Here is a 14,005-nt window from a genome sequence, read left to right as displayed (position 1 = left end):
TTTCTGAAAGAAAAAAGATATGCCAATATGTGATGTCGTAATTACATACGGCATCTTCGATTGTTGATGTCATATGGTATTAAAATAGGATGATAAGGTTTATATAAAATTGAGCCATTCTTAGTTTAAGTCTTTGAAAGTTCATGTTCCTCTCGGATATGAGATCATTTCGAGACACTTTGATAGAGTCGCAACTTTCTTGTCATCCATTGACAATTTTCTTTGAAATTTGATGAAAAACTTTGAATATGGAGATTCTGCGATAGATATTACAATGGTAAAATCAAAGGCTGTCATTTTAATAACTAAAAAGACAAAAGATTTAAAAAGGCAAAATGAGAAGAAATTAGAAAATATTTTCTGAATTATTTTAAAATCGGATTTGAATTGTGCACATGAATTAAACAGATTTTAGAGAGTATTCTGTGGATAATCGTTATATTTGTGCTCCATAAAAGCAGCTTTCAGACAATTGAAGTTGTGAGAAAAATAAGATAAAATGATGTCATTTTACGGCTTTATGTGGTATAATTAAAGGGAAAAACATAATAGAAGAATTTACCTATGAAACTGAAAATATGTGTGAAAATGTTGTGGAATCATGTAACATTTCAAGTTGTAGTGAAATATTTGGATTAGAAAATCTCACAGAAAGTAAGCTATTTTATTTGATTTGAAACAATTTGTAAGAAACAATATAAATATGCATTTTTCTTGGTGCTCTCTGAATATATTTCACATTTTTTATAATATATGTAACTAACTGATGCATTCATTGGCTGATATTGTTGAACCATGTCATTTGCATAATAGTCCCATAATGCATCAGTCAGTTGACCATACGGTCATGTGACTTCAGTCATTTGCATAATTTAAAGATTGCCAGATTTATGTATATCATTTATTATAAAGGGGAAAAAAAGGGAAAAAAGATAAGACTTGGAGAGAAAAAAAGGTTCATTTTCTCGCTAGAAAATAGCTTCAAATATTTCTTAAAGTTGTATTATTACAAATGCTAATAAATGCCTTGGTTGACTACTTTTTACAGAAAAAAAATGTGAAAAAATTATTATGTTTTAAATGAAAAAGATAGATTTATTATTTGCAACTAGATAATAAGATAAACAATACTGTTTTCATTCAAATATCAGTTTTCCTTAATCAAAAATATTTTATCATCACCTTGAATTTTAACATTTGAACTTCATATTGACAAAATTTATGTCATATAATATTTACAGCACAAATAAAAAAGGAGATTTTTAAAAGCAATGGTAATAAAAAGAAAAAAACTCTGTAAATGATTTCATATTTTAATCAAATTGTCAAACTTTATGATAAAAAGATTTTCAAACATTTATGTCACACTCCAAATTTCATTAAATCTTTTTGTTGACATAATGCAATGTATAAGAAATATTTTGTATTTAATATGCAATGTCATATAATCGAGGAAATCAGAAAAATAAGAACATAAACAGTACAAGTCAGTAATATTTTTAAAAAAATTATTTTTCATTTTCTTCAAATTTAATAGACAATCATTGAAAAATGAAAAAGCTTATTTTAACAAAAAAATATATAATCAAATTTTAGAGAAAGAGAAAATGGGGAAAAAGGATATCATGAGCAGTTGTTTTTGTTTGATCTTTGAAATAATTCAGTTTAATGCTGTTTTGTTGTCTTTTTTATTAAAAAAATATTTATGTTTTTTCTTAAATTTTGATATAAAGAATTGTTTTCTTATTTTCATGTAGTTTAAATCTTTGTCACATTTTTTTTTGTATACTCAACTGATGTTGAAATTGGACTCGGTTATTTCCCTAACTGTTGCAGGCATATAGTAAACACAAATGTTGCTTTATGTATCCAATTTATTTTTCTGAAATGTAAATAAACTTAGATTTTTTTTTATTTTTTTTTTTTGGTAAGTTGGAAAACAATTCTAATGGTTGATAGAATACAGTTCTCATTTCATTCAAATAAATTAATGAAATAATGTACATGCACTTGTTCACTTTTGTAAAACATTTTGAAAATGACCTAATTTATTTATGTTCAGAAGATTATTTCAAATAAGATGTTCATTACCAGTAAATAATGCAATATAATAATGATTTTTGTTTTAGCTTATTTTACTGCAATTTATTTGCTATGTAGATTTTTCTAATGATATTAAACAGGTTTATATTCATGAATTATAAAACTTATGTTTTCACAAATTGCTATGTTTTTATTTTTGATTGGTGTAAAATATTAGAAATTTAGTATTACAAACTCAATTTAGATGAAGTTAAAACAGTTATAATTTTACATATTTTTTTTTACTTGATTTTTTTTCTATCATTTTATGAGACAGTTTTGAAATACTAACAGTAGTTTATTATGTAACTCTAAGCCTGCTGATGATAACTGTATTTTCCCATCTGACCAGTGCAGACCACAACAGCCAACATATCCTGACCATGGTCTGTACTGCTATTCAATCAGCACATATGAGCTGCGTCATGACAAAACCAACATAGTGTGTTTGCGATCAGCATGGATCCTGACCAGCCTGCGCATCCGCCCAGTCTGATCAGGATCCATGCTGTTCGCTTACAAACCCTATAACAAATAGAGAAACTGATAGCGAACAGCATGGATCCTGATCAGACTGCGCGGATGCGCAGGCTGGTCTGGATCCATGCTGGTCGCAAACCCATTATGTTGGTTTTGTCGTGTCACGGCTCAATTATTTTTTTATATTCCCCTAAAATTGAAACAATATGATTATTACTATTATTATGTCATGAGTTTAGTGGAAAAAAACAAAAACATTTCTTGATTATGATTATTATATTTTTTTTGAAAAGGAACAGTTTATTAAAAATTTATAATACATGTATGTTGGACTATTAGTTATGAAGATTGACATGTGGTTAAAGCTTGTTTTTTACACCTTGAGCATTTTAGTGGGGGGAAAAATCCCCCTGTAATTGTTGATATATCTTCATCTTAGTTAAAACACTGATTTCTTTTTTCATTACAGTTGAACAAGAAAATGACCTTCTTGTTTGTGGAGAATGCAGGACGAACTTCCCTTTACGTGACATCACAAAATTTATACGACATAAGGTAAACAAGTGCAATAAAGAAAATGTTGAGAATGAAAGTGATGCATTTGATGGTAACTGTGACAGTGACGATGGTAACAATGTAATCAGCTCTAAACGTACGCCTATATCAGCACCTATAACACGGAAAGAGTCGTTTGATGGTGTAAACAAGTCAACACGTGTCTTTGATACTGATGTTAAAACTGAAGATGAAGACGACACTGATGATGTTAAAGATGTTAAGGACAGATTACCATTCAGACTCAAACAAGTAGCCGATGCAGAATCTAACACAACCAGTACAGGTAAAATTCTTCCGCAATATAGTCTATCAAAAAATCACTTATATTTTCATTAAATAATAGTGCCACAGTACAGTTTATCATTTTACAGTTAAATAACTCTAGGTCATAGTTAAAAAGTTGATATTAGTAAATGTTTCAATTTTTATTAATATTAAAAGAGATAACTATTTCTTTTTCGTGACTGAAATGATTTGTCTCCCTTGATTATTTGCTTGTTTTGTTTTCTATGGTGTATATGACCGATGCTTCCTTTATGGCAACAATCGGCATCAAAAGGTAAGTTATACGGAAAGAATGAAACAACGAGGTGTTTTGGTTGACAATCTTCAGATTGCCGGACTGTAGTTGTAAACAATTTTATCAACCCTGCCATGTTCTTTAATTCAACAGCCAGAATCTCTTTAAAGCATGCACCATCCAAGTAGTTACAACATGTATATTTTTTTTCTCCAGAATTGCTGCACATTCAAGACTTAATCAAAGGTTACCCTCAATATTTATTTTGACAAATTTTGAAATATTATCAGTTATTAGAGAGATTCAGTGTTAGACGTACTTGATTTAAGGAAAAACTGCACAAAGCCATCAACTACAAATTTTTAATGTTCGCTTGAAGGAACTTTGTATTTATTATTCTTTATTTATTATTTTTCCACTCTTCATGTATTTAAGATTTTAATTAAAACATTTACAGCTGAACATTTTGTGGAAATTAAGTTGAAATTTAAAACAAGTGTATTACAAGCATGTATATACTTCAAATTTGTTTTTAAGTAAATAAATTTAGTTTGTTTTTGAACACTATTATAGATTAAGTCTTTTGGTTTTAAGAAAAAAAAAGTAACTAATACTATTATGTGATGTGAGTTTAAACCAAATAGTGACCAATAGCCAGTCTATCTATACTTCAGTTTGATTTATAAATATATTCATAAAAATTAATAATTCTAGAAAATCCAGTTGTTGCAGTAAAGTTTCAAAACAAAATATATACAAGTTCAATGAGTGCGGTTACAGTACATTGTTTGTTACAGCATGGTTTGACTATATCATTCAATTAATCTCTCACTTAGTCTAGTTATCTAGATGTTATTGCTACTTTTTATGTCTCAAATGGTGTTTTTTTTGTCCCGTAAATTTAGTTTTACTATCATGATTCTTTTTCCACTGTATTTTTTTTTCTAATTTTCTAATTCAACAAAATTTCAAAGTTCTGTAATTAGATCACAATTTTAAGATGTGTGAAGGTAATGCAGAAAATTTTCAAGAAAATGGCTGCACTCTCATTATTTTTCCTTCAAAGGTGAAGAGTTACCCTGCATTAAGAATCTGCTGGAACATTAATTAGTCATTGACTACAGTCCCTGATCCATTGACTTCTTAATTAAAATTTATTTGATTTCGGAACTTCTCTATTCACCTCAGGAACCTGCATGATGTGCTAGTTGTGGAAACCTTTAAGTGCGAGAAAATGCAATGCTATTTCCTTAGAGAGCTAAATAAAGGTGCCTTTTGATTGATTAATATGCCAGCATTACAGCCAAAAACTAAGTTTCCCCGGAAATTGATACCTAGAAAAAGTGGACTTGACTTAACCAAGAAATAGTGATGAATGTTTTATCTTAAGTGAAATTTTTCTGTAGTAATAAAAATGCAATTCCTTTACTGTTCATGCCACAGAGTTTTGAATCTATATAGCTTTAGAAAGTGAGATAGGAACTAAAAGAAAAAGGAACAATTAAATAAAAAGCTTCCCTGAAGTTATAGTTTTAAAGGTACAGGAAGTTTGAAGTAAAAATGTATTTCACAAAATGTATGTGAGATGATGAGAACTGTCAACATGTGTGATTTTATCACATCTCAACTTACATGAACTTACAATAGAGTGCAGAGAGCTCTGCTTATGTGAATTTGTAATAGAGTAATCATGAGGGCTCCACTTGTATAAACTTTTATGGGGGAGATGATGAGAGCTCAGCTTGTATGAGCTTTTATGAGGAAGATGATTAGAGCTCAGCTTGTGTGAACTTTTATGAGGGAGTTGATGAGAGCTCAGCTTGTATGAACTTTTATGGGGGAGATGACAAGAACTCAGCCTGGATTAACTTTAATGGGGGAGATGATGGGAGCTCAGCTTGTATGAACTTTTATGAGGAAGATGATTAGAGCTCAGTTTGGGTGAACTTTTATGAGGGACTTGATGAAACCTCAGCTTGTATGAACTTTTATGGGGGAGATAACAAGAACTCAGCTTGAATTAACTTCTTTTGGGGGAGATGATGTGAGCTCAAGTTCTGTGAACTTATAAAGGAATTATTTTATTAAAAGGGAAACTAACTGGTTATACATTTTGTATATTCCTTTGAAGTTGATATTATTATTCACAATTTGTTGCTTATTGTTAGCTTTTACCAGCTGCTGTGTGTTTTCAGAGTTAAAATAATTTCTAGAGTAAAATATCATTATTATTGTCAGTCTATTGTCATAAACCTGTTGATAAAGTCTATTTTTAACATAAAGTGTCTTATTTCTGACATGGAAACAGTGCTTTGAAAGATGTCAGTTCCTTGTCAGAAAATTTAAATGAAAAATTGTAACCAGATCTGGAATAATACTGACAATATTCTTGATGCACTTTGAAATAACAATCAGCTTGAAAAAGAACGAAATAGCCATAATAAAGCAAAAATGTCTGAATTAGGGCAAAGTTTAAAACTAAAATGAAGCATAAGTTTCTCTCAATTTTTTCTCGTGGTAACTAATACACTAAACAACAATGAGCTGGGGGCAAAAACTCATTTCATCTATAGTTCAGCCCAAATCTGACAGAAAAGCCATGTCAAAACACATCAGAAAGGGAAACAATTAAAATTTTCAAATTGATTATAGCAAAAACCACTCATAAATACTGCGAGATCTCTTTTACAAATAATCTGCCTTTCATGATAACAAAATTTACTTGAACAATCAGTTGATTAAACAATAGAATCTTGTATAAAAATTTCATTTATTCTGTATTCTTTTCTTTAACACATATTGCAATAATTCTCTATGCGCAAATTTTCATGTTTCCCTAGTGTAACTGATACAATTTTATTGCAAAAAATTAAAATGTTGAACTAGAACCATTTTATTCCTTTAATACCTATAATTGGATTTCAATTCCATTACGAAATGTTCCCATTTTAACAATATCTTGAACTGCGCACTTGCATTTTGTGATTTTTTCACTCAAGAATGCGTGATAGTCTTTTCTTAGTAAGGTTTCCCTTATTCCCAGTAACACCCTATGGTGCAGGCTAATTTACGTTCTGTAATTTTGTATTGATCTTTGAACACCATTAAATTTTACTTTACAGAACTAACTTCAGTAAAATGGTTCCATTTTCGCTCTAGCTTCTGAAAGGGATAGTTGAGCTTGCAATTGATAGCCAAGTAGGCACATACACAAAAAAACTGTCTAGAAAATTGAGAAATTTCTCAGACATTGTGCAAAAATTATTTCTTCAGACAAGTTTTGGATATAATGCATATAGAATGTCATTTATTCAAATTAATTAGACCTGTTCCAAGTACTTCATTCAGTGAAAATGTGGATTTTTTTTTTTTTAAGTAATGGTAATTATTGTAGTTCAAAATTCATTAAAGAAGTGCTTTCAAGCATTTTTTACAATGTTGGATCAATTGATAAATCCACCATAATTTCTTAAAATGTCACTTGCTATTACATGTAGTTTGGTCAATAATTCATGTGTTGAATATAAATATCTCTATCTATAATTTATAATGGTTACAGCTTATACATGTACATTACGATCAGGCTTATGAAGGATTGTTCCGGACAGATATTTTCTCCGTAAAATATGATTCAACTGTATCACACTGTAAGCAGAAACATATCTGTTATTGCCCTCGAGGGAAGCATTTTTACAAACTTTCAAAATGTTAATTTAATACTTTTCCCAACAGATCTGTTGCAGTTTCTTAGAATTTGTAAACACTGCCATGCATAATACTAAATGAAGACAGGGAAGACATTTTGAAATTCTAGCCATTCTCACAATATACGGTGGCTTTTAAGTTCGCTCAGTCTAAAAAAAGAAGAGAAAAATGGAAAATGCCTCGAAGAGCAGAGGCAGCATAAGCTTCACAAATGATACAATAGAGAATTGAACAATAGTATACTAGATATAATTTATGTCACTGTAAACCTATACAACTTGCAAAACATTATGAAAATGCCTCCAAGATATAAAATACAATTAAAGGACTTGACTCACTGGCCGCCAAGAAACTCTCTTTCTTGTTTTTGAATTTATAATTGAGCGTTGTATTTATTGCGGGGAAGATATTTTGAGGGAAATATATCAATAATTTAATGACTTTCCAGCCTGGCATTTGGTAAATTTATGAAACATGTTTGTCAAACTACTTTTAATTGGACACTCATTTTCTTAGTTAATGTCGTCAGCCTGTGATTGTGTAAAAGTGAATATTATTTTAAAATGTCATTCCGAGGATCTTAATGCCTTTAATATCCTTCTTTATTGATTTTAGCTTTACATCTTGAAAGTATTAGACCATTTTGAAATTATTATTTAATGTTTAAAGTGTAAGAACCAATTTTTTGCACTTTTCCTAAAAAGGTGATTCTAGCACTTTCATTGACATTTTCGAACAAAAGTTTGTTTTGCATGAGCTGTAAATATATAACGAGATACATTACTTTAATAATGAATGTTTGTCTGCAAAGTACAAAGATGGGTCAATTTTCATGATAAAATAACAGAATATTAAAAGTCTGTGATGATGTTGAAATTACTGACATGCACATGGTCTTGGAGAAAAAATTCTGTACAAGTATTCACTAATATGTAAATGCCTTAGTGATATTAATCTTCAGTAACTGCAGTTTGATTATAATACCAAAGATGGTGCTGTTTATAGATTTTATTACAACGGAAACAAAATTGTCCGGTTGAAAGTGACAAATCTTTCTGGAAATTTTTCTAATTCTGTTCCTGAACATCAGCTTTGATGAGAAAATGAATATTTATTGGGCAAAAGAAGCAAAAGATCTATATGTGGCCCCAAGTACTAATAAGTCCAAGAGCAGCTGAAAAGAAAATATCTTGATTAATGATACAGATATGTTTTGTTACATACACCATTTCTTTATTTGTATTATCTCCAATAAAATATATGCCAATATAATTAATGGCATTTATGGAATTTTCTGTTGTAGCTATTTTTCCGAAAAGAAATTTCTAGGCTAGTTTATAAACAAAATTGAACTTTTTCAAAAGTTTTTTTTATAAAAAAGACATTTATTTATAAATACAATTTTATTGCATGATAGTTAACTTTAGTTGTTTTTTTTTTCTTATAAATATGGTCTATATGAAGGATGACGAGAAATACAGCATGTTTTTGCGGACTTATTTCTTCATAATTTAAAATTAATGCTGAAAATACTTGTTTTGCTAATCCGACTCTGTTTGAATTTAAACGTCTCTTCTTTCTGTGATTACAAGTATCACTACAAGAAAATCTCTTGTTTCTGAACTTGTAAAACAAAATGTAATTGAAAAAAAAAATGAATAAAAATCTTATGAAATCAAACTTGTCTGAAAGCTGAGACTTGTGTAAAAAAATAATGAGAATAATTTGCCCATTTTTTAAAAAAGAATGGTTTTGTAAATCTCTGAAAAAGAAAAACAGGAAAGTTGCTAGAGTTTGGAGATAAGCTTGTTGCACAATTTAACAACATGGAATGATGGATTTGTCTCGTCTCCCTCAAATTTCTCAGTATTTTTTTTTTCTTCCTTTCAATTATTATTGTCCTCACTGTAAAACTGTACATTGCTCTATCCTTTCAACAATCTGATTATAACTGATTAAACATGATTTTAAATGGAATAGGAACAATATCCTTTATGATTTAAGGTACATATTAACTTAATAAAATTTTGGGCCAATCACAAATGTTGTTATGATGCAATAAATGATCATAAAAAACTCTACAATAGTCACCTACGCTACAAGGGTACAAGGGTACCATTTACAGGGTAAAAAGGTAAAACATCTGAACAACTGTTTTATTACCTGGGTTAAATGTACATGGGTTATAAAACAAACAACTTATAACCACTTAATACAAGCTACCACTTAATACAGGCTACCACTAAATATAGGCTATCAATTATATAGGCTACCACTGAATATAGGCTACCACTAAATATAGGCTATCAATTATATAGGCTACCACTATATATAGGCTACCACTATATATAGGCTACAACTAAATTTGATAAAAGCTATCACTGAATATAGGCTACCACTTTATATACCTCTAAATATATGCTTTCACTAAATATAGGCTACCACTTTATATACCACTAAATATATGCTATCACTAAATATATGCTACCACTAAATGGTATAAGGCAAAACCTTAACAATAAGGCCACTCACTTCTTCTCTGTAAAACAGTTGACTGTGTACCATTTCTTCTGTGTTGAGAAAAAAAGAAAAAGTATTTGAATATCCCCAACCTGAGCAGACAGTAGTTATGGGAGTCAATGTCAAGGTTATAACACTTATAAAATACATTTTTCGGCTTGCTCATATTGACTGGTGTCTCATATTTGTTAGGTTTTTAGCCAGATATTTGTCATGAAACAATTTAGTGACCCTCTACACAGTCTGACAAGAAACTTTATGCCATCATGATCCTCTTGTTTATGAACAATGTTGCAAGTTACTGCTTTCTTTGTTATTCTGTATATCATAAAGTCATATGATCTAATTTTATGACGAGTGGAAAAATTGATTTTTTTCAATTTTCTCTGAACGGTCAGGAAAATACAGCAATTTATTTTTCTTGTTTCAGTGAGAATGAAAATTTATTAATGAATGTCACAAGATCCAGGTCTGACATAACTATAATGAAATTCTGAACATTATTATGATTAAATTGGCAGTCTTTGTACTCATAATTCTTAGAAAATGTCTATTTCATGTCATAAAATAGGCTTTATGCTTCTATCATATAGCCATTAATTGCAGAAAACACTAATTAAACATAAACAAGGATTTCTAACAGAGTTTATAAAATTTACCTCAAATTACCAGCTTTTTAATTGTAGGAAGAAATATCACTCTCTTAGCTTCATACCTTTCATGCCTCTCTTTGTCTTGATGCCTTTAATTTGCTTCGTGATCTAAATTTTCTTCCTGGTCAATCTTTTACCTTTAATTTGCTTTGTGATCTCATTTTCTTCCTGGTCAATCTTTTACCTTTAATTTGCTTTGTGATCTGAATTTCCTTGCTAGTTAGATTGGTGCATTTGATTTGTTTTGTGATCTGAATTTTGCTGGTTATTCAGATATCTAATTTGCTTTGTGATCTGATTTTTGCTGGTCAATCTAAAATCTTTCATTTGCTTTGTGATCTGCTTTAAATGCCTCTTGCTTTTTTTTAGAAGAATAATTCAGTCATTTTAAGGGTATTAAAATATAACATATCTTTGTGCAATTAAAAACCTTAGAGTGGTACCTTTTCCTAAAAAATTGGAATATCTTTAATATGAAAAACAACCAATCAAAAAAACTTTTCACTAATAGAACGGCCTACACTTTTTTCCCCAAAGAAAGTAAAATATATATATTCATCCACCCGAAATTTCTAACAATCCTTTTAACATATTAGTTATACTAGATATACACCTCTTACAATCCATGGATGCTTATACCACCATGGTCTCAATTTTATTTTTTTAAGTTCTTACTTCATGGTTAAAAAAACAACTGTAAAAAAAACAACTGTTACAACATGGGCCTGAAAAATATATTCAGATAGTCTGGCATGAAGGCACTGTTCCAGAAAAAAACTTCAGACAGTTCTTGTTAGAAATTAATGAAATTTTCTGACTGAGTTCATGAAAATTAATTCTTGTCTTAAGGTGTTACAGAGTTATTTTGCTGTCAAGCATGATCAGTCTTATTGTCAATATCTGAATTAAAGTCCAATAGAAAAAGTACAGTGGACATTTCACTTACATGTATATTGTTTTGCAAGTTTTGAATTTATCATCTGTAGAAAACAAGCCCCAGGAATGATTACTTGTATATTGTTTAACTCTTCAAGCTTACTTCTATTCTACAATCTTCTGTTTTCAATGTACATGTTCTGTACCACCCACATTAAAATGCTAAAGTTGAGCAACATTCCCCAGGACATTGGCACATCATCTCAAATGAATGCATAAGCAGACTGGTTTTGCTTGCAGGCTCTTGAAACAACTGTTTTTCTTGGACTGGTTTTGCAGTTTATTGCATTCTTTTCCTGGAATGATATACACAACATACATTTTCTCTTTGGACAACCATATGTTTTTTACATCTGGCTTATATTTTTCGGCACTTAACGCAAGATTACATAAGACGCTTTGCAGTTTGGTTACGCGTAGATCATATCATGTGATCAAGAGCCAGGTAGGGTTTCATGACCACAGGGGTCCACGAAGGAAGAGTTTTCCGCAGAAATACTTGCACAAAATATTAAGCCTCTAAAATATAAGTAATGTAAATGATTTGTACATGGTGAGCTTTTCTGTTTTCTCTAGATACTTTCATGCTTTTATTACAGTGCATTTGCAGAGAATACTTGTAAATTGCAAGTTAATACTTGTGGCAAGTAAAAAAATATATGCACAGCTAGTTTTATTGTAGATGAACCCAGTTTTATTGTAAATGAACCATGTAATAAAACTCAACCATTATAGTGTTTGCACGACTTCATTTAATATATATGTTGCTTAAAGTCACAATAACTGCATGGAGCTCTTTAATGATTAAAACTTTCTCCTCTCAAGAAACTTGAAAATTGAACTGGTGCAAAAAAAAAAAATGTTTTTTATATAAATATATATCTTAGTCCTTCAATTGGTTGATATTTTATTACTTTTTATAAATTCAAACAATAAAACATGAAATGGAATAGGTATATTTTAATAGAATATTGTAAATCAAGAATATAAATTCCATAAATACATTAAGTAATAAAATGCATAATGTTTTCTGTAATGTTTTGATCCTATGTTCAGACAAGTAAGAATTTGTATTATCTTGAATTTATAATAACAAGAAAAAAGAAAATCCTGATTCAGCCAGTATAAATAAATATATTTTTTCTTTTTTTGGCCAAGTTTTCCATCTGTTCAATCATAAAGAGAAAACCTGGACTGGCTCTGTGACTTATCTGTTTGGAAAGGTTGTTGATCAGTCTGATGTTATTTTGGATAAACACCGAGTACCAGTCTTCTTTTTAATCTCTAAACCATTGCAAACCGTCAGATAATCTCTAAGCCATGATGAAGTGATGTCTGCATATGTTAGGCATCATCATCTTTCATGCAAGATTGTGTAACTGAAAATAGCTGGAAAAAAACACTGCCAGAAATCTTTAACTGATACAGAAAAAGAAATTTATAGAAAAAAAATCATTTTGGAATTTTTTTTAAATGTCTGACCATTTTCATTTTCACTCATTACTCTGATTCAGAAATCATATATGGTTACTGGTGGGTTACTAGCAGATAAGTTAGTTATTCAGGATGGCTGGTTTAAGCTGGACCAACCAACTAAAATTTAATGTTGATAATTTATGTTGTTGTGTGGTCTAAGGTGTGGTAACATCTTGTTTTAAGACAATGCGATCAAGACACTGAAATATTGTTAGAAGTAATAAGGCCAAGAAATATAGAACTAGATGGATAACTAATCAGTTACATCTCTAAGACATGGCTTCATAATGATTCCGTTTATTCCACATTTAACTTCAATGTGTCAGAAAACTTGCCAATTCTGGAATATTTCATATACCTTTGTCATTTTGTGATCCTGTAAACCTATATAAGAATTGTCTCATATATACTTCTAGAGATTCCCTACACTTTTATCTAATTTCAGGTTATTTTGGTAAGTTTGCCAGTACAGAATCTAGGCGAACTGCATGGTTGTGCAGACTGGCCTGGTGAAATAACTTTTAACACTATAAAGTCTAGTTACACTGCATTGCTGTGCAGGCTGGCCTGGTATAATAAAATTAACACTATAAAGTCTAGTTCCACTGCATTGCTGTGCAGGCTGGCCTGGTGAAATAAATTTAACACAATAAAGTCTAGTTCCACTGCATTGCTGTGCAGGCTGGCCTGGTGAAATGACTTTAATACTATAAAGTCTAGTTATACTGCTTTGCTGTGCAGGCTGGCCTGGTGAAATGACTTAAATAGTATAAAGTCTAGTTACACTGCTTTGCTGTGCAGGCTGGCCTGATGAAATGACTTTAATAGTATAAAGTCTAGTTACACTGCTTTGCTGTGCAGGCTGGCCTGGTGAAATGACTTTAATAGTATAAAGTCTAGTCAGGTTGCATGGCTGTACAGTCAGTACTGATGCATTTCACCGGGTGTGTGTTGTTGTTTTTTTAATAACCTTCAGGGAAAGTCCTTTTTTTCAGTTTAAACTTTTGATCTTTCATAACTTCTCATAAAATAGAGTTTATTTTTGAATGATAATGCAATATTTAAACAGGGATGT

At 30.3% G+C, this 14,005-nt stretch overlaps 1 protein-coding gene across 1 annotated transcript in view; it reads left to right on the top strand.

The window, feature by feature from the left end:
• Nucleotides 1–14,005, top strand: part of LOC132715712 (B-cell lymphoma/leukemia 11A-like) — a 111,315-nt gene that overhangs the window by 48,582 nt on the left and 48,728 nt on the right. The window contains exon 2 of the mRNA XM_060698773.1: nucleotides 3,032–3,403. Coding sequence (XP_060554756.1) covers nucleotides 3,032–3,403 — 372 coding nt within the window. The remainder of the gene's footprint in view (nucleotides 1–3,031; nucleotides 3,404–14,005) is intronic.

Source organism: Ruditapes philippinarum, unplaced genomic scaffold (assembly GCF_026571515.1).
Source record: "Ruditapes philippinarum isolate M1 unplaced genomic scaffold, ASM2657151v2 ctg456_1_1_1_1, whole genome shotgun sequence".
Classification (NCBI taxonomy): Eukaryota; Metazoa; Mollusca; class Bivalvia; order Venerida; family Veneridae; genus Ruditapes; species Ruditapes philippinarum.
The sequence above is the reverse complement of the archived record's forward strand: the minus strand, read 5'-3'. Positions and strand labels throughout refer to the sequence as shown.